General features: G+C 37.0%; 1 protein-coding gene across 1 annotated transcript in view; it reads right to left on the bottom strand.

Annotated features, from left to right (window-relative positions):
* Window positions 1-22543, bottom strand: part of Far2 (fatty acyl-CoA reductase 2) — a 92309-nt gene that overhangs the window by 39677 nt on the left and 30089 nt on the right. Inside the window, exon 2 of the mRNA XM_076854242.1 lies at window positions 3618-3846. Within this exon, the coding sequence (XP_076710357.1) occupies window positions 3618-3806 (189 nt within the window). The 5' untranslated portion in view covers window positions 3807-3846. The remainder of the gene's footprint in view (window positions 1-3617; window positions 3847-22543) is intronic.

Below are 22543 nucleotides of genomic sequence, written 5' to 3'. Positions count from 1 at the left end.
TTTATCTCCTGACACCTATTCTTCCACCTCTCAGAAAGTCTCAATTATCAGGTATTCTCCATTCTTCAGTAGCTACTGTGCTTTAGAAGATGATCTCACCTTCAGGGAAAGGCTGACTGACCTAGAGACACTCATCTCAGAACAGTGATTGTCTTACTTCAGAGATTTCTGAACAGATCAACCCATGGCACACATCAGGTCACAGGGGTTGGCTAGAAATGGACATGCAACTCTGCCCTGACAGATGAGATATGAGGGACAGTCACTGAGGTTTTCTAGAAAAGAAGCATCGTCAATCTTGGGAGACCCAAGAGAAAGCCACCTCTTATCATTCAAAGGTTGCCATATATGTATGTGTGGAGCCTGGAACCATGGCAAACATCTCATTCCTAAGGGCATCAAGCCACAACAGAATGGCAGAGCTGGAGACACAGAAGGAGGCAGCCAGAGCTCTGGTTAAGTCACAGTTGCTCACCACTCTAGTCTTGGACTTTTCATCATATAATCAATACTTTTGGTTTTTAGGCCAATTTCAATTATTCAAGTCTTTCAGAATCTGGCCTCAGCATCTTTCTTACATGTCTGCTCTGAGACTTCACTTGACCATGTAATTTTTTGTCTTCAATTTTCTTTTCACCTCACCGACTAGTGGCACATGGTAAGCACTTCAATAAATTTCTGCATGCAAATCTGGATGACAATATAGTCTTACTCTACAAGATGCTTAATCAGCTATACAAATGCTAGCTGATAAAACTTTCCATAATAATAGAAATATTTTCTACCTGCTCTGTCCAATAAAATAGCCATTAGTCACATGTGCCTATTGAGCATCTGAGCTGTGGCTAGTATGAATGAGGGACTGAATTTTAAATTTCATTTACTTATAATGAAATGATAGTCACTGGCTAATGGGTACTACATTGAATAGCACAGATGTCTAGACAACAAATGAAAAAAATAATTTCAAAGATAGGAATGTGTTCTCTAAATAATTCTAGATAGCAAGTTAAATGGAAACATTTGGAAATAGTTTTATTTTTATTCTAATATTATTTTTTTTTAATTTGGAAGGTTAAAATTAATATAGAGATTTTTTTTTCCTCTTCATTAAAAAGCAGATCATCTGGCTGGGTGCATGCAGTGATGCATGCCTGTAATCCCAGCAACTGGAGAGCCTGAGTAAGCAGGATCACAAGTTCAAGGCCAGTTTCAGCAACTTAGCATAGCCCTAAGCAGCTCAGTGGGACCCTGTCTCAAAATAAAAAAAAATAATAATAATAATAACAAGGGCTAGGATGTAGCTCAGTGGTAAAATATCCCTGGGCTCAATCCCAAGTACCAGAAAACAAACAAACAAACAAAAAATCTATGTAATTTAAGAAACATAAATAGCTTTCCTGCCTTTATTTCAAAATTTCAGTTTCAAAGTAAATATGGGCAATAATACCTTGCATTTCACAGATGGCCAGTAACTACTTGTTAGGTAATTCCTTATTTTCACAGAGCTTTATCTACAGGCAGTTGGCAATAACATCCTTATATTCTGAAGCATAATGATTCATGTAGTGGACAGTGTTGGGATACCAAGAAATGAAATCAAGTACATAATTCTTTTCATGGAAACTTTTTACACAGATTCCAGATAGTGCCAGGAAAGTGGTGCTTGTGTAACCAATAACTTTTTTTAAAAAAATATTGTCAAGTGATAGATTCTGTTCTTGTTTCCATGCAGACATTATTATTTGTGGTAAATCACTATGTCTACATGCCCATGTCACATAGCTAATTGATAGTGCTGAGATTCAAACCCATGTCAGCCTGACTTTGAAGCCCATTGTCTTCAGCACTATCTGATGATTACTGACAGTTCCCAGATTATGTGATGCACCTGGTCTTGATCCCCACTTTGAGGATCATTGTTTAGAAAAGGTAACAGCTGATAACAAATAGAGCAACAGTGGAAACAAGTGTGAGGATTTACAAGGCAGTTTTAAGACGTTGTACCTAGTATAGTCAAGATTTCCAGACACTAATGTTGCTGGGTTATCAAATACAGTGCTTTGAAAGGAGCAGCAAAAAAAAAGCTTGTGCTGACCACGAGACTGTCTGCCACAAGATTTCTCTAGAAATGCTTAGTTGGCAACAGAACTGAGTGGATTGATGAAGGGTATGTCCACTATGTGATGAAAACAAAGTCCACTGGGGAGATATATATATATATATATCTGAGTAGCTGTGAAAAGGGATCGGGAGTTTAGTCTAGGTTTTGTTTTTATGTCGTGTCACCCTTTTGGTCTACTCTTAAGAACCATTAGTTATGAAGGCAGTGTGGGTTAGAAGGCCTCATGGAGTCACACTGGGGCTTTTAAAGTCTGACTTGCTTATTTACTAGGTGGGTGGGTTTTGGTAAATTAATACATTAAGCTTTAGTGTCTCCATCTATAAAATGAGGATATTAATGGCTCTTCATTCACAGGATTTTTCCAAAGATAAAGGAGGGATGGCATGAGAAACCCTTGGAACAGTATACAGTAGATATTAGCTATTACTATTTGCACCACAGTGGACTCAGACCATGAGATAGGGAGAGAACTTTCCAGTTCACTGGATAATGGTTTATGCTGAAATCCTGTCCTGGTGCCGGCAAAGAAATTTGATCATCAGTGTTTCTGGGCCATCTATAATGTGCTGTGCTATTCAATATACAAATACATATATTGGTTAGATGTCAGTATTTGTACATACTGGAGATAATTTGAAAAACAAACCAAAAAAATTGTCACAATTCTTTAAATCTTCCTTATGCATAACCCAGGTGATTCTGTGAATTCCAAAGGATACTATCAACCAGAGAGACTTGTACGTTTTCTCCTTTGATTCCTTGGTAGATAATTGTTGTCATTTCTATTTTAAACATTGCAAATCTGAAGTTTACCAGGTAATTACAACAAATTGATAAGTCAGAATTTGCACTCAGATGTGTTAGAAGCCAAAACCTACACTGCCTTGAAATTTAATGTACATAACATTTTTTAGAGGAGAGTGAGGATTTGTTACCGATATGCTCATTCATAGGAACACAATATTTCATTTCCAATGCTTTTGCCTTAGAAGAATATATGAGATAATAGAAAATTTAAGTTTTCATAAATATAAGAGCTAAATCATTTATTGTTTGGATAATTGAAAGTACAAAGTAGTCTGGCTACTTATTATCATATTTGTTTCATACATATAAGAAGAGGACATCATTGAATATCCAACATTTGGGGAGTGGGGAAATCACCTCAAACTTAGATGAAAATCAGTGAAGAGTCCAGATGAACTTGTGACTGACAGATTTCAAGCCAGGAACATCCACTCTAGGAGTTTTAGTGTTTTGCCTATCAGTAATTTTCAGAATAAAATGATTTCCTCACCATCCTGGATGGAATCTAGCATTCTCTTCCCTCTTTTGGGAAAATACCACAGTCGGTCGCTATCTTAGTGTCTCCTTGTCTCTGCCTGCACAGATATTCTAACCCCACATGCAGTTTGGGGCTAGAAGGGAACACACAGGGAGTTCTGTGCCCTAAGGCATTGCCCACACACAGGGATCTTCCCCTGAGGCATACCTTACTGTTGAGGATCTGGAAAACCCTTTGCTGCAGGGTTTGGCCAGCCTTGGGTCTCACAAGGATGTAGATGACTTTCAGGTCAGGGCTGGTGCGGAACAGCTTCTCCATGAGCACTTTGCCCAGGAAGCCTGTGGCCCCGGTGATGAGGATGGACTTGTTGTCATAGAAAGCTGCAATCATGGACATGATTCCTCTTTTTCTCTTTTAGAACACTGAAAAGGGGTTCCTAAAAAGGAAAAAAAATAACGAAAGATTACCGTTTTAGAAGTTCTAAAACTCAAACATCACTTAAAATATTTCCTCTAGTAGAGGAGCCAGGGGCTGGGGTTGTAGCTCAGCGGAAAAGCGCTTGCCTAGCATTCGTGAGGCACTGGGTTCAATCCTCAGCACCACATAAAAAAGTAAATTAATAAAGTTACAAAAAATATTTTAAAAAGAAGAAAAAAAAAACAGAAAAAAAGTCAACAACTGCTTTCTCAACTCTGGTTAAGATCCCTATATTAGTAACTCCTTAAGACTAATGATTTTTCATAGTCATAATTTATATTTTGAGGATTTGGGGGCTATGTTCTTAGGCAAAATTCTTTGCATTTATGGGATTCATTCATTCATGAGTTTATACAAAAACTAATCTTGAGCACCAACTATGCCTGATTCCATGCTAAATTCTGAAGATAAACAGAAAGAACACATAAGACTTGCTTTCATTCTTGCAGGGGAGGCCTGTGACACAAAGAAATAAATACATAAACAAGATAATTACAGACTGATACAAATGGTCTGAAGTAAATAAAACAGGGATTAATAAATCACCAATGCTATCCACTTAAGGAAATCTGCATTTCAAATCATATTACCTATATTCACAAAGTTATTATTTAAGCCTCTCTTTTAGATGGTTGATGTGAGAAACATTATTTTGTAAAACCCATATTGTGCCAACAGCAATTAATGATGTTTTTTGACATATTATAATCCACCCACTGACTTCTTAAGAATTTTGCGCTTAGAAAAGATATTGAATGTTCTTGCCTTCCTGGCTTGAAGCTCAGAAAAGTTGTGTCACCATGTTTGGAAGGCAGTATAGCATCCTGGATTAGCATGTAAATTTAAGCAGGACTCCCAAAAATCAAATCCCAATTCTAAAACCTATGAGTCATGTGGCCTCAGGCAAATTATTAAATTCTCTATGCTTCAGTTTCCTCATCAGGAATATGGGGATTTTACAAAAAATTCCTCTTAATAGTTCCATGGTAAGGATGAAAATAAGTTAACTCATGGAAAACCCTTAGAAACACAATTGCTCATATCATGTACTCAGGTATTGTCTAATAGTATATAATCACTGGTTTCAAACATTTCTCCTTAATGGTTTCTGCCTTTCTTTGGACACTTATTTTAAATGTCCTGCCTTATGTATTTTATGTACACTCTTTTGGAAATAGATGACTTATAATTCAATCACTCATAAGAATCAAGTATTTTCACCAAATGTGACTTCCTCTTACCTCTTCCTTTATATATCAAATGTTTAGGTAGCCTAATCCTTTAATATGGTAATTGGCATAAATGGTCATGGGTGGCAGGGAAATGCAGGTAGAAAACTTAAGATATACTGTTATTATATTTTTATCCAAGACATAGTTTTGCAACACAGAATTTATAATTATGGAGAGAAAATAAGATATCTTTAATGAGACTACTTCTTTATGCTTTCTTTTTTCTTCTTCTTCTTTTTTTAATGAGTCTATTTCTTTGGTAAGAAAGAATGGTTCAATACGTCCCCAAATAATAGAATTTGCCTCTTCTGTTTATAGTCCAAATACTTCTTAAACACAACAAAATCCATAGGAGAATACATTGAGGGCTTGAATAGGAAAAGAAAACATAATCCTAGCCCTCATCATCATGATGTGGCAGAGCCACATCATGTTGGGGCCATGATTCTAATCAATTCAAATGGTTCTGAAAAATGTTTAAGAGAATTCATTCTTTTATTTCTTATTTCCAATCTGAATATATGGGTTGACTCCTCAGAAACTCCTATACAAAACTCTCTGTAGTCCAATTCCCTACATTACAACTTTGCAACATTTAGGAATTGCTAACACTTAATATAATTTGTTAAAGAGTGAAATTAATTATTTCTAAAATTGAAATAATTTCACACTCAGTAATGGAGTACATGCAATTCTAGGATGAGGACTGTGTTTAGAACATCATAGTCTGCCTTTTACACCTTAGACTACCAAGGCAGAGAGCAAAGGATACTTTCTTATGCCTCATGCTCATGATATGGCCTGGGAAAAGGACAAATCAAGATATTATCCTTCCCAATCATCCTGAATAATTCAAGATATCTGATGTTTAAAAGAAAAAGAGAAGGAACTGATGGGATTCATCCTGTGTATTTTTATTGAAGATCTACTATATGCCAGACACTGTCTCAGCACTAGAATTAGCAATAAATGGGCCTTATATAACTTATATTTGTTTTTTAAAATTTCTGTTTTAGTTGACGTATTCAGCTGGGATCCTTTATTTCTATTCTGGAGCATTTTCTTTTCTCCTTATGATCATTAGTTTTCATGATCAGAATAAAGAAAAGTAATTTTTACTCTCCTTTTGGTAATAAAACAGGACCAATCTCATTCCTAGAGAACAGATGTCAAAATATTGAACCATTATAGCTGTATCAAGTTACATATCTGTTGCAAGTTTCAATGTATGGGAACTTTTTTGGGGAAGGGTTCCTAAATTAGGAATTTTAATCCTAGGAGTCCTGCATAAGGCCTGTTTTCAGTTCTGAGACAGTGCCTGGCATATAGTAGACAGATAATAAAAACACACAGCCTGAATCCCATCACTCCCTTCTCTTTCAAACACCAGATATCTTGCATCATTCAGGATAATGGGGAGGGATAATATTCTGACTTAGGCATATCATAAGCCATACATGAGCCACTTGAGGAGACAAGTTTATCTCAATGTCTTGGTAATCCTTTGAGAAGAATTTTTTTTTCTCCTTTAGTAAGTATTTACTGAAATTCTGCCATATATTAGGTTCTGTGTTAAATATTGGATTAATTCTACTGCATCTTACATCCTCACACTCCAACATGAGTTATCTTGGATGTAAGAAAATAGCACTTACATCCATCCCACATCCAAATCACAGAACACAGTCATCTTTGACACTTTTCTCTTTCATATTTTCCTAGAGCTAATCATGTCACCATGTTCCCAAAATTCTACCTCTTAATATGTATCAAGTTGTACCCTCCTCTCTATTTTTACAGGGTTATCACAGGCCTCTATTCTTTTTCTTTATTCAATTAAAATGAACTGAAATGGTTTCTTTCCCTTCAGACTTGACTTTTTCCTTTCTAGTGGCTTTTCAAGCCATTAGTGCATAAAATTAATCTGGAGTACGTTTGAAAAATGAAGATGTCCAGTTATCATCTCAAACTGACTCTGAAAGTTAGTCTTTTTTTTTTTTTTTTTTTAAGCACAGGAACTGATTTTCCTGTAGGGTATGAAGGTCCACATTTGAGAGAGTCTGTCTCATTACTGATAGGGTACTCCTTTCCAAAAGCAAATGTTACCCATTATTATCGAGATTGTTAGGAGAGAAATATTTTTATAAGGAAACAGGGCACTTTGCCTCTTGGGTACCTTTCTCTTGGCTAGGGTTTTTCAACCTTGGTGCTATTGATCAGATAAATCTTTATTGTGCATGCTGACCAGTGCCCTGTAGGAGGCTTAGCAGCATTCCTGTCCTCTAGGAGATAACAGCCACCCCGTTTCCCCCACCATCCAGGTGTAAAACCCAAAATGTATTCTAGACTTGGCTAAATGTGCCCTGGAGAAAAAATCGTCCCCTTTCAGAGAGTCATTGTTCTAGACTTTAAAATTTTTATATTGTATAATATTTAGCACATCCTTTTAAAAAGTTCAAGTTTTACACTTAAATTTTTGCTTGGTAGGCTAAATACAAATATGATCCATCATCAATACTTATTTTACCTGTACTGGATCATTCACAGCTAACTACATTTGCCCATACAAATTACATGTGGGTGGCAAATCTTGATAGTGTTCAAAGTGGAGAAGGAAGAATTTTCCAGAGAGAAGTCTTTTAATTTTAACCAAATTTTTAATTTAATTTTTAAATTTTAACTGAATTTTAAACACAGAAATTACTTCAATAATTACGCTATATTAAGGGAAAAATATACAAAATCATATTCAAACCTGTATAAAAACAATGTCCATTACAAATCTTCAGGATTTCATCAGTGGCAGAATTTGGAGGGGAATGCAATAAATAATAGTAGTTGTATAGTAGTGTGATAAGATTAAAGTTGAAGAGTGTTGTTTCATGTCTGTAATATCTTGTCATAATTTTAAGAAAGGTAATTTAATAATATATACTTTAAAAAGAAGTGTTTGGAAATTAGTGACAGTAATTTATAGTCTCCTCTTCTGCTATAGGCTATAGAAATGTAGAGAAATTTGCAAAACAAATTCCTTGGAGTAAAGTCTACTGTGATTTAAAAAAGTGTGGCCCAACTGACATTACCTACTGTTATGGGCTGAACTGTGTCTCCTAAAATTGAAGTTGAAGTTCTAACCCCAATGTGTTGGTATTTGGAGACAGGGAATTTGGAAGGTGATTAAGGTCAAGTGAGGACATGAGGGTAGAGCCCCAATCTGATAGAAGATGTCCTTTAAGAAGAGGAAGAATGATCAGGAGCTCTTTCCAAGCAGGTGCACAGGAAAAGACATAGGAAAAAACAGTCTGCAAACCAGGAAGCCAGGCCTCAGAAGAATCTGATTGTTCCAATGCCTTGATCCTGGACATCTATCCTCTGTAACTGTGAGATAATAAATGTTTGTTGTTTAAGTTGCCTGTGTTGTGGTATTTTACTAGGGTAGCCTGAGCAAACCAATTCATACAAAAATACACATCAACAGGAACTGTGTTAACTTTTGACTAGAGAGCAAAACTAACTCTTGACAATAATTCATATCAACTTTGAAATTCTGGAGTAGATATTTACAATGAATTAAATGCATTGGCCTCATTTTCCTATTTTATAACATAAAAGTACAATGTTGGTTCTGAGTTTTCAAACATTTGTGAAATGATAGACAGGTATTTTATGATGAACTACAGAGACCTCAATGATCTTAGGCCTTAAAAGTTTATGTCAGTCACATATCTGTTTGTCAAACAATGGGGGGGGAGGTTTTCATCAGAGAGATCTTTCTTTTTATTGCTTTAGTTTCCTGAGTACATCCTGAATTATGCAACTCAGCAGTGAACTTAGGTGCCTTTCACTGTGAGCTTAATTTTTAAAGTTCTTCTGGTAGAAAACTTGACAGAATATTAACCTCCAGGGTTACTTGTTGGCAGCTGTTGGGAATAGGCTTTACTAATTGGATTAGTGGTACTCCATAGTCAAAAAAAAACCAATTTGGAAACAGTCCCAGCTGGGGAAGGAAGGTCCAGGCTGGCTTCAAGAACACCAAATTTAGCAGTCACCTCAATACCTTCTTCCAATTTGTTTCTGTTAGCTCATTAGTAAGTCTTAAAAAAAAAAACAAGTATAACTGAAGTAAAACAGACATGACCCAAATCCATCATTTCAATATAATTGATTAAACACATGCGTTGAGTATCTACGTGTGCTACATACCGTTAGGAGTGAATAATGAATAGACAAACATCCTTGTTAATTAATTGGTAAGGCATCCTTTTTAATTAATTAATGATGCAAAAGTATTATTGTTTCAAAGAAATGAGTTAAACATCAATCTTCATATAAAGATTACAAAAGGATATTAAGACAGGCACAATCAAATGTAATCTTGATATGTCCTATTTCCTCTTGGTGATTTATAAATTGAGGCAGATTACAAATAAAAGAATAGTTGATATAATGACCCAATGAGAACAGAACAGAAATCCCACTGAGTGAATAGAAAGCCAATAGATTTTTTTTTCAGACTTTGCTTAGAGTAAGACTCTTTAAAAGAGATGACATAGATTATTGTTGTGTTATAGTTCTCCAGAAAAGAAACTAACAGGGTGTGTGTGTGTGTGTGTGTGTGTGTGTGTGTGTGTGTGTGAGAGAGAGAGAGAGAGAGAGAGAGAGAGAGAGAGAGAGAAAGAGACTGAGTGTGTATAGGAATGGGAAAAGATAGAGAAAGAAAGAGATTTTTAAGGAAAGATTTTAAGGAATTGGTTCACACAATTATAGAGGCTTGGCAATGTCAAAATCTTCAGGGTAGGCCAGTCAACTGGAGATCCAGGAAATATCTTCTTCAGGTAAGATTCAAAGGCTATCTGTTCTTCTTCCTCTAAGGACATATGTCTTTGTTCCTTTTCAGTAGGCTAAATGAGATCTGCCCACATTGTGGAGTGTAGTCTGCTTTACTCAAAATCCACCAATTTAAATAGTAATCTCACAAAAAATACCTTTATAACAACATCTGTGAATGTTTGACCAAATATCTGGGCACAATGGCTCAGTCAAGTTGACCCCCAAAATTAACCACAACAAGTCCACTCCTTGCCAAGCTGACGGCCAAATGCATCTCTTTTAACCATATATAAGCTCTAGTTAAAAACAATAACAATGTCATAATCTTACATGGTACAAAGTCCTGAATCTAAATTGCAATCTTTCCTCAAAAGAAGGTGCAAATTTCTTGGTTGGTGTTTACTTTTTTCCTTGATATTTCATGACATAAATACTAAGATGGAAATTAACAGTACTTAAATATTGCAATGGAAAGCCAATTCATTTATGTTACATATGGGTATGAGAGAGAGAAGAAAACAGACATCTGTTATACGTACACATGTTCTTAATAAAAAAAGGAAGAAACGTGCATGAAAATCACAGTCCAAATCTCTGTCACAGCTGGTATTTACACCTATTACCTATTCCCCGTTTCCTTTGCCTTCAACAGCCACCTCAGCTGGCCATGGTTCTTCCCTTGGTGAGGTAATCTAAACCTTCCCGGAGGGTCTGGGCCACAGTGGTCCTGCCTTGTATTGGGTTTTGTTGTATTTTTCCATTGACATGAATTGTAGAGTATGGTAATGTAAGAGACATTCTTTCTTGGATCTCCTGTATTCCATGCTCTTTCTTACCTCTACTGTAGAGTGGCAATCCAATTTCCCTTTAGTAGTCAGTATCAACCACTCTACCGAGCACAGTAATGCCCTTTTCTGCCTATTGATTTGGTCTTGAGGAATCTGAAGTGGGCAGGCAGCAGTCTTAGTTTCTAGGTCAGTGAATTTATTATTTTATCTCTTGCTGGAAGTTCCCTCTGGAAGGAACACTTCTAGTCCAGAAGAGCATAAAGTCATAGGGAGAGGAAGCAAAAAGTTTGCTGGTGGGTCACTATGGGTATTAGTGAATGATGCCATTTTTCTTGTGTCTATCCCTTGACCTACACACAGGAGTCCTGGCTATGGGAGAAATAGCATCATATAATAGACATGGATTCAGAGTACACTCGGCCTTCTGGAGAACCTCGCTCCAGTGCTGCAAGGTATCACCATCTCGCTGGTGCTAAATTGAGTCTTTGATAGGCCATTCCACTGTTTTCTCAAAGTAGCTGCTTCAGGATGATAGGAGATACGGTAAGATCAGTGAATTTAGTGATAACTGGCCACCTGCTCACTTTGCTATGAAGGGAGTGATGGTAATTAAGCTATCCCAGAAATCCATGGAGGTAGTCTTGGTAGGAGCATTCTGTGTAGGAAAAGCAAACTGGTATCATGTATTCCAATAAGAACAAAACACTTCCCCTCCCATATAGAAGCAGTCCAATGTAATCAACCTGCTGCCAAATAGCTAGCTGATCACATGTGGAATGGTGCCATCAGGGACACAGTGTTGGTTTCTGCTACTGGAAGATTGGTTTCTTGGCAGAGACTATCAGCCAGAATGGCCTAAGTGAAAAATATGTTCCAAATCCGAAGAGGCCCATAACATATTGTGCCTCCCTTTTAATTTTAAAAGGGGCCAGATTTGACAACATATATCCTTTACCTTAGAAGGAATACCTTAACCTGCCCCACACTGTTCCTTAGCCCATGCAAATCTTCACCTCTACCACCATGGTCAGTTTGTTCTTCAGCTACTGGGCAACGACAGGAGTAGCCGGGGAAAGAGATTGACTGATATCCATTGAACAGGTCATCCTATTCTCCAGACTATTAAAATTCTCTGCTGAAGGCACTTCGGTTAGTAGTCATAGGGACACAAATATATTCATGTTTTTCATTCAGAGAAGTCTATCCACATACATCTTTCCCAAATTTTCTTGTCCCTATATTCATTCATATTCCTTCCAAGTTCTTGACCATCCAGTCAAATCATTGGCCATTTCTGGCCATTTATACATCCAAGCAAAATGAACAACCAGGCCCCCAAAGTTTGGCCTATTGGAAGAGGGCGAATTTTTCTTCATCATGTCCTTGAGGGGTGTGTTAGAAAGGAGCTGTATTGCTGCAGCTGTTCACTTTTTGTGGTGTCTGCATATCATGTACAACTATCTATAAACCAGGCCCACATATTTTATTCATATGTCACCTAATCATAGGGTACTCCCCATGAGGCCATGGGTACAGGCTGGGAGAGCGAATGCAGCATAGTAGGGTGGGGACCATGGGCATTTTTGTTACTTCTTTTTTATGTAAATTTTTTTTATGTAACTTGTTCATGCCTTCAATTTCTGCTCCAGCTCAATCAAACTTATACTACCTCCATTTAATAATGGAGCATTGTTATACAAACCCAACTTTATAGTTTGATGGGATAACACTCAGTTCATGATGGCCAGCTCAGGTCATAGTAACTTGGTGGCCCAGGGTTAAGTATTCAGTCTCTACTAAGGCTCATTAGCAGGCCAACATTTGTTGCTTAAAAGGTGAGTAGTTGTCTAAAGATGATAACAGGGCCTTGTTCCCAAATCCTAAAGATCTGCACTGTGATTAACCTACAGTGGACTTTCAGAGGTGCCAATCAGCATTCCTATCTGCTGTGGACACTTCAAATACTATTATATCTGTTGGAGCCTATGGGCCAAGTGGCAGAGTGACCTGCATAGAAGCTTTGACTTGTTGCAGAGTTTTCTCTTATTCTGGATCCCATCTATAACTAGCAGCTTTTGGGGTCACTGTGTAAATGACCTGGAGGAACATACCCAAATGAAGACTGTAATCCAAATCTAAAGAGGCCCATTACATCTTGTGCCTCCTTTTTAGTTATAAGATGGGCTAAATTGACAATTTATAGCCTTTTCCTTAGAAGGCATATCTTGACCTGTCCCACACCACTGAACCCGTAGAAATTCCACTGAGGTACAAAAGGCCTGAATTTTTGTCAGATTTCCCATTCTCTGACAGGCAAATGTCTTACAATTAATCCAGAGTGGTTGCCACTTCTTGCTTTCTAGGCCCACTTGTCAAAATGTCATCAATATAGCTGACGAGTGTGATATCTTGTGGAAGGAAAAGACAATTCAAGATCCATGCAAATTAAATTGTGATATATGGCTGGAGAGTTGATACTGCTGAGGTAGGGCATTGAAGATGAATTGGTCTTACTAAATGAAAGCAAACTGCTTCTGGTGATCATTAATAATAGGAATAGAGAAAATAGCAATTGTCAAATCAATAGCTGCATACCAGGTACCAGGAGATGTGTTAATTTGCTCAAGCACTAAAAGAGCATCTGGTACAGGAGCAATAGTTAGGGTCCCTACTTGGTTAAGTCCATGAAAATCCACTGTTGTTTTCTAAAATCCATCTCAAATGGGGATATGGTAGGGAACATAATGCCTGCATCATTGATGGTGGCACTGATTTTCACAATCTCTGCAGATATGTGGTATTGCTTTCTGTTTAATATTTTTATAAACAGAGGTTATTCTAGTGACTTCCACCTGGCCTTTCCCCCCATAACGGCCCTTACTTTACAGGCCAGGGAATTCATGTGAGGATTCAACCATTTGTTGAGAATATTTACTCTAATTATCCATTCTGTAACTGGGGAAATGACCACAGAATGGGTTTTGGGGTCCCACCTGACAAAATGTGAGTAGGGCCTCGAGAAAACTCCATTGGTATCTGACCTCTATAGCCTCCTACTCTGACTGGAGAGTCATAGTGATATTCAGCTCTCCTGGAACTAATGTTAGTTCAGAGCTAGTGACCAAAGTCTGATTATTTCCTTTCCCTAAATGCATAGTTTCCTGGGTAAAAGATTATAAGTGCCAGGGAAGCTGGAAGAACAATTAAGAGTATAAATTTTTGGCAGGGTCCTTCCTCAAGGGGATCTGGTCTCCCTTCTTTCAAGGGATTCTGGATCTTCAGGCTGGCTCAAGTCTAGGAATTGATTAAGGGGCTGTGACTCTCTGTTTTTATGGTTCAAACTAGATTTTTGCTCAGCTGATCAGGCACTTTTTTTTTTTTTTTTTTTTTTTTTTTGCTTATACAGATCAAATAAGATTTAGTAGATATCCCATCTATTTTGTTTATAGGAACATCATGATTAACTAGCCAATAGCATAGGTCTCTACAAGTCAGACTCTTCTGATTGCTGCTTTGACTCTACTGTCCATTATGGTTAACTGAGTGCACCTTGCCTTTAGCAAGGTGTTTAAGTGATGCCCCTTGTTCTTGTTCTCCCATGCATCAACAGTGTTTTCAGTAGATTGAGTTCAAGATATACCAGGATCCAATTACTTCCACTGCATTTAGGTTGCCCAATTCAGTGGCAGCAATTGCCTCTTTCAATTCTGTGCTACAGGAAGAGTGATCATAGGACTCTTCAAGGATGCTGAGGCTCCCTTCACAAATGTATCCCTGTGGTCCAGTCAAGTTTACATAAAATTAATTGCATTTTTCTCCTACCAGATTCACCATATATAGGATTCCTCTAACAGTTTTAATAAACAAAATTTTTACTTGATGGCTTGATAGCTAAAGGTAAAATATTTGTTGTAGGAAGAAAGTTTCATTAGTTTGATTTGGAATTGTTTCTTTGTTTTTTTTTTTTTAATTGAATCGTTCATTACTGAAATAATTTTATCTTCTTTAAATTATTCTACTTTAAGACTGCCTCAGCTTACATAATGAAATGAATTGTATGAGGTATAGTACAGACATGAAGAACACTGATCTAGGAACTAGAAAACCCGGACAGTAAATCTGATCTGTTGCTAACTGGTCACATAACTCTGAATCTTGAATCCTGACAGCTCTGAGAGTCAAGTTTCCCTCCTTTTGAAGAACAACATTCTTCTTACTTTGCATAGTGGTTTTAATAATCAACCAGGAAAGATGATTGCTCCACATAGTCATAGCAGTACATAAAGATGTCTTTTATATTCAGGATGTTACATGTTAAGATTATTAATTCTACTTTGACTCTGAATCCAAATACCTTGTGATTATGGGTTAGAATATTGAGGACACATCTTGTTAACTATGAATAGCTCGTATAACACTTGAAAGAGAATCTATATTTTATACATCAGTCCTCACCTGCTGGCTATATAGCACAGTACCAAGCAATGAAAAGTGGTGCAATAAATATTGTCAAGCCAATGGACAAATTAGTCAGGACTGATGATACAAAGAGTCAATAGATGGTTCACAAATACTAGTGGGCATCTGAGTGATTTGAAGATCATGTTTAAAATGCTCTTTACTAGACTCCATTTTCTGAGATTCTGATTTAGAAAGGCTGAGATTGGATCCAGACAGATGCATTTCAATGAGCATGCCCATTGATTCAAATGTAAATGGTAAGGGAAAAGCTGGCATAAGGAATTTGATTCTCTTTTAATCCTAGATCATACCTTGCACCTTAGACTATATTCTCAATATATAATGGTCACTATGATTCCCCTTTTTTCCTAAGTAACACATAGAATAATTGGCTTACTTGAAAATTCACATTCTAATACTAGTAGAATATAGATACACAGGAAGCAGCAGAGCTTGGCTCCATTTTAGCCAGAGCATAAGTTTTTAATGATCTCATGTTGCACTAAGGTAATTTTCATGGATGATGGAACTTTCTATGTATTTCCTACAGGCATCAGAGCTCACATAAGTCCCCCCAAAATGCATGTATTGGAAGAGGTGAAATAGAGACTTGTCTTTTCACATAAATAAATAAAATTTCTAAAAATTATTTTCTCTGGGTTTCTGCTTTTCCATACTAAAACTTGAAACAAATAGTTACTTAAAATATTTTTTAAATATAATGCAAATGCATGCAGAGATCATAGGATAACATAACAATGATTAATAAACATATTGTATTACTGTGGAATGAAAGGGATATATGTCAAAGGCTAATTTCTTCTCACAAGATACAGTCATTTCCTTTGCTACCCACACAGGTTAAGAGATGTAGTCAGATTCATTCAAGTGGAATTTAGAAATAAAGTTTGAGATTTCTATTTCCTAGTCATAGATCTGTGCCTCAACCTTTTATTCAACCAAAGAAACTAAAAACAAAATAGTTGGGATGTGTGAAGACCTTTAACAAGGCCTTGATTAAAAAGAGATTGATTTAACATCATGAACTCAATATACTGAAAAGACTATTGATCCATGAAAGAACAAGAACAATTGCTACATCACTGCACAAATTATTGCTTGCATCCAAAGATTATACTGTTTATATATAAAAACACACTGTTCTTTTGCACATACGTGAGTTACCAGAATTTGTTTATGTCAATGATTAGACATAGTATTTATTAACTATATCCAGTGAAAGACAAAATATCAGTCTCCTCATCTAGTGAGATTCCAAGAACTTAGTCATTGCTATATATTAATAGCTGCTCTTGAACCATGTAGGAACTTTAATTTTTTAAAAGGCTGTTATAATATATGCAAATCATTTATAATACATGCAAATTATTTATAAGCAGATCAATATAATTTGGTAAACTGGAAATCCTTATTTATTAATGTAAGTTATTGATCATAACCAGTGTCAATAAATTGACAGTATCCCAAGAAACATCTGAATAAATATGAATATAGTATTTGGAAATATGCACTTAGGCCTTTAGGAAGAACTAAGTTCTGAATTAAAGCTGATATTTCCCCTATTGAAATTCTCTCACTAGGACCTTGTTCCATGTCAAAAGTACATAAGCCACAGTCACATTTATTTTTCTTTGAAGAGGGACAATGAATTCTATTTAAAAAATCAACAAAGATTTTAGGCATTTGTCTTTAAGAGAAGGTACTTACAGATCAGAGAAAATTACTTCGTATTTGTACTAAACTATGGGTAGTAGCTTTATAACATGAGAAGAAAAATACAGGTTTTATACAACAAAGTACAAGCTGTCAGAAAGAAAGTCTATCAAAGCTGCGTTTGGGACAACTTCTATGTCTAATGGTTTGATATTACTTGAACAAAGAACAAAAGCAATTGTTCTCTTTTTTGAGTTAGTATGTTATTTAAATGTATATTAGCTCCATTTTAAACTCTCTTTTATAATGCTAATTAAGATAGACTATCCAGTCACATTTTTCATAGCATTACAAGTGAAATTGTAAAATCCATTTTCATTTTACCATGGACAGAGATAGACTACTTCTTACAATATTAAGCTTGAGGTTTTATAGTCTAACCTCTGCCATTTAGTTCTTAATCTGAACCCATCGATTCAGAAGTTATAGTCCAATATAATTTATTATAACCTGTTTTGTATCTAGGGCAAACACGTACATTTATCATCAATCAAAAATGAGATTTGGCTTCTTTTTGATTATTATGTATCCTACCTTAAACTATTAGAAGACTGTTAAGAGAAAGATAAAGGATTCTCAAGATAGATGAGATTCCTGCCTGTCTTCTAAGGCCTGCCACCAATCAGGAAGAACATGAATGTATCATGACAATAAAAGGCAAAATTTGGCAGATATGAGCATAAAGTTGTATAAAATATGATTTATATAAAGTAATATTACATATGTAGCAATCTAAATTATGAAAATATTAAAGTGACTCCAGAATGAAGTTCTTACTTCTAGTTTTAGAATAAGAAGTATGATTAGAGATGCAAAAACTGAAGGTATCTGAGATGGCAGTAGTGGTTAAGCAAGGGGACAGGAGGAAGTGCAATGTGTATTCCAAGTGCAAAGTATGACTTTCGAATAAGAAAATAACTCTTAAAAAGAAGGCAAGGAATCTCAACTAGAGGAATAGATGGAAACAGATTGTACAAGCTTCAATGTCTAAAGAGGTAGAGTTCATAGGGACTGAAGATTTCTGACCAAGGGAAAGAAAACCATCAGGAGAGGCTGAGAATGGAAGGGGAAAAAATCCTTTTGGATTTTGTTCAATGGTCCAGGCCAGGGCTAAAGAAGAGCTAAGCCAGGGGCAATTCTAGTGGTTCTTACATTGTTATGGGAATCAGAACTAGAGGTCTCCAACCCTCACCCCACTGTGATTCTGTAGATCTGGAGGGGCTTACTCCTTGGTTATTTGTGGAAAACACTAATATAATAAGCACCATAAGTCAGGGGACAGTTTTGATTCTCTCTCTGCCACTTACTAACGGTGATTTTAGGCAAATGACTTAGTCTTTGTCAGGTGCTGCTTCTTGTCTGTGAAATGGGAACAATATCACTGATAGGACTTATTTAAAAAGGGAAGGCAGAACCTGGCACGTTTTACAATTGGGTTAATGAGGCTAGAATGGAAGGGAGGAAATAGGGGAAGAACATTTCAGTTTTTTTCTCCTACACATTCATCATGTTCTTTCTTATATATTTGTGTACAGGACTTTCTGCTGTACAAGTTCTTTAGATCCAGAGACTTTAGATATCATTGTGTGCTTCAGGTAGCATAACTGAATGATCCCATCTCTTGCTGACTTTGTGTTCATCATTGGTTTTGGATCATGAGCTTGAACTCGCGGAGGGCAGGACAGTAGTAGATTTACTTTATATCTCTAGTTCTTGGTAAATGCTCAGTGACCAATCAATTTTGCTTAACTGACTGACTAAATGGATGTATAAATGGATGTTTGGAGTTTGAAGACCACACCAGAAATGGATTGTTGCTAAGCCAGTTCTTTTGCCTCTAACATCTTGGTTTCCAGCAACTCAAATAAACTGAATGCAAGAAGCTCTATCTGTCCCTGAGGTACCTGTTCTTGGGATGCTCATATCTGAGAGGTTGGGTGAACTAAGTGACGTGGTACATATCTCTGTGAAATTATTTCAATAAGTTTAGCATTTGAAGTTCAAATTTGGCACCATTCACATTGATTCTTAATGAGATGGTACTTTATGTCATTTTTCTTTTTTCCTGTTCACCGAGGAACTTTAAAATATCATTTAATGTGTTCATTAGCACTATCCAGAATTCAGCATTTTGGGCAGAGAAACTGATCAAAATAGTCATTCTTGACTATCATTATAAGTTTCACAATTTGATTATTTTTAACTTAATCGGACATTAGGCACACTAGAGAAAAAAGAACATGCAGAAATAGCCAAATGACATGGCAGATAACAGCCAAGGTACACCTATTATCTTTATAAGAGCTATCTTATAAAGATAATAGGTACACCTTGGCTGTTATCTGTTATCTGTTAGTTGGGAAATATATTCCTTCATTCACTGAACTGCTGATTAAGTGTATACGTATTGCAGGCATTATGCTAGATGCTGGGGTCACAGTGGAGAATGAGACACCTACGCGCTCATGATAAGGCATTTTGTCCCTCATCTTATCAATTCTTATTATCAAGCTTTTCAAAACTACTTATGACTTTAAGCTCATTGATATCTCTCTAAAGCATGCTTAACTCAAGATAACTTTAGAGAATTATTAATAGACCTGGAAGTTTTCTGGGCTTAGTTCCTAGAAGCGAAACTAAGGAAATGGGTCATTTAAGATTCTCTTAAGGAATTCAGAAGCATCTGGCCTACAACTGATAGACCATTTTGACTTGGCCTAATTCTTCAGAAAACGGCCAAGTTATACCAGCCTAATCTGAGTTTCTTTACATCTTCCTTTTCTGTTCCAAACTCTATCACAGACATCAAGAAAAGTACGCCAGAGAGTAGTGGGTTTAAACACTTGCAGAGTCTGTATTTCTCCTTATTAAGCACTTACTGCATGATTACACTGTGAATGCTTTCCATGAGTGCAATGACAAAACTGAATATCCAAACAGAGCAAAAGAATAACAATAAAAATAATATAGTAGGACTTTGACCCACACCTGCAGCAACCTGCCCAGGAAACCAACCCTTTATTTACAATAAAGAGCCCAGGAAGCCAACCTGCCATAAGTCAGATTTGCAGGAAGCCAGATTGCTATCTCTAGTGGCAATACAGGAAGATAAGCAATAATTTCTTTAATGGTGACTCTAAATAGTTTTAGGAGTTAATTATTGACAGCTTTCTTAATTTTTGCCCCTACTTCCAACTTAGCACCAACAGAAAGCCAACAATGCACCCCCTAACCAATCACAGAGGCTTCCCTGATTCTAGTTTGCCTGCTTACAGCTTCCCCAGCCAGCAGCCTCCAATCAGGACACTCTGTAGGCTTCCTTACTGTCATTGCAAACCACTTTGTCACCTGAGATTTTTCTTTTTTCTTTTGTCTAGCATAAAAGAGTAGAATTTGTTCAAGTGAGAGAAAAGAAGTAGAGCTCTTGCCCAGTGAGAGGCTACCTGATAGCAAGTTGCTACTTTCACGTACTAGTCTAGGGCCTTATATAGCTACTGAGTAAGGGCATTGATCAATATCTATGGTAATCAGGAATTGGAAAAATACCAATTGAAGCTAACCAGGTATTAAAAAATTACCAATTCTATTGGCCAATATCTATGATCATCAGGTATTGGAAAAGTGCCATGGCTACTGGTTTGGCTCATGACCTTCTGATTGATTGTGCCCTTTTAGCCTGGAAGTTGGTAGTCTCCACTCAGGTCCAATCTGCTTCTCTTTTCCCACAGCTTTGGGACAAAGGAAAGGAATTTGCTGGTATGTTTGGAATGCTTCTCCAGTTTAATCTCATGGAGTGGCCTTCACATTTAGTCTTTATGGGGCCTGTTGCCCTAAGTGCCTCCATTTTTTCACCATCTATCCTATATTTTTTTAATATATATATATATATATATATATATATATATATATATATATATATATATATATATCTGAAGAAATAACCCTAACTACCATTAGGGAAAGGAGCAACAGCTACTCTGGCTATTTCAAGATGGAAAGGGGCATTGGAAGGGGAACAGCAGTCAGGGTCCCCCTACTGAGGCTTATCAAGGGCCTCTGGTACATGGGGATTTTATTTTGGTTTCCATTTGTAGTGTGAGCATCTCATACCTCAGGGGAGTGCAGGGGTCCATGATACAGTGGGGACTGAACAAGGTATTCACAGGACAGGGGTCATGGCTTCTGAAGGATCCCAGATGAGCCCTTGAAAGATGAAACTGGATTGCCAGTGTTGCAACAGACCTCAGCCTGCTGCCAGTGACTTTTTTTCCAGGTCCTTGTGTCACAAGTTTGAAGAACGAAATCCGTGGACAATAAAGAGTGAGCATAAAAGAGTCTGATTTTTTTCAAGTGAGAAGAAAAGAAGCAGAGCTCTCACTGGTGAGAGGGAACCTGATAGCAGTTGCTCCCCCCTGGTCTACCCCCTGATTCCTCTGCTTAAACACAAGAGATGGTGGCTGACTTCCTTACTATAAAAATTCAGAACCAATAGTCCTTCCTTTTTTCATTTGGTTGGTTTTGGTAAATTTTCCCCAATTTATAAAGGAATCTATAAAAATTAACTTTTTAAAGGGACCACATACGTGGCAGAGCAAGGGGTTTGGACCTGATCTCCAAACTCCAGAGTTATCCCATTACCCGGTGCCCGAAGATAGAAGAGAGGCTTTTCCTTGCTGTCCTCTGCTAAACCTAAGGTGTAATTTTCAGGACTTTCCTCCTTCCTTAAAAGCAAGTGGCTCCAACTATAATGATATTAGTCTACAGGCCTGCAGACAAATTCAATTCAGATGCGCTATTAAGAGTCTAGGGTGATAATGGCAACTCTAATTCTGTTCTTCTTTACTACAAATTGAATGTATGAAGAGGTCTGGAGTCCAGTAAATCTTGAAACTTGGCTTGCTTGTGAGAAAATACTTCTCTAATTTCCCAATCTTCCCATTCTTATCTAACTTCTCTGCTGCATCTCAATGTCATGGCTCTCTAGGTAACTTTAAAGCATTTAAACAGGACAAGCTAGAAGGAGGATGCATGGTTTTTGCATATTTACTGATTTAGAGAACTGGACAAAGTCCCTTGTATATTGAGTTGATCAAAGAAAATAAAATTTCAAAAGAGAGCTTTTTGGTTTTCTTCAGTTCCCCACCCCATTTTTTGTCATTTTGGGTGATGCAATTCTATATGGAATGAAAGTGCCAAAGGAAAGGCTCAAACTCAACTTTCCTCTGATTCCTCAAAAATCCTGAAGTTTTGTATCCAAACATCTGTGAATCTTCTGCATAAGAGGAAATGCTGTGCATTGACGGGGATGTATGCAAACATCCAGAGGTGAGGTCTGGGTTTAGCATTCAGACTGGGCACTCCAGAGACCACGCTGCCCCCAACATTTGCCACCTCCAGCTGTCAGAAAATACATTCATTGCAGTGACTTCTCTGGTAGAGGCCACAGAGAGGAAAGGGGTATTTTCTCACAGCTCCGCTGTACACCCCAGGGTGCTGGTTACACCCATCAGCAATTCCCTCAGCAATCTGTCACTCCCTCCAGCAGCTGAGGCAGTTCCTCAGGAATGAAAGGCAGGAAAACCAGCAGGCCACCCAAGTCCTGCTGCTGGAA

This window comes from Callospermophilus lateralis, chromosome 4 (genome assembly GCF_048772815.1).
Source record: "Callospermophilus lateralis isolate mCalLat2 chromosome 4, mCalLat2.hap1, whole genome shotgun sequence".
In the NCBI taxonomy this organism is placed as follows: Eukaryota; Metazoa; Chordata; class Mammalia; order Rodentia; family Sciuridae; genus Callospermophilus; species Callospermophilus lateralis.
The sequence above is the reverse complement of the archived record's forward strand: the minus strand, read 5'-3'. Positions and strand labels throughout refer to the sequence as shown.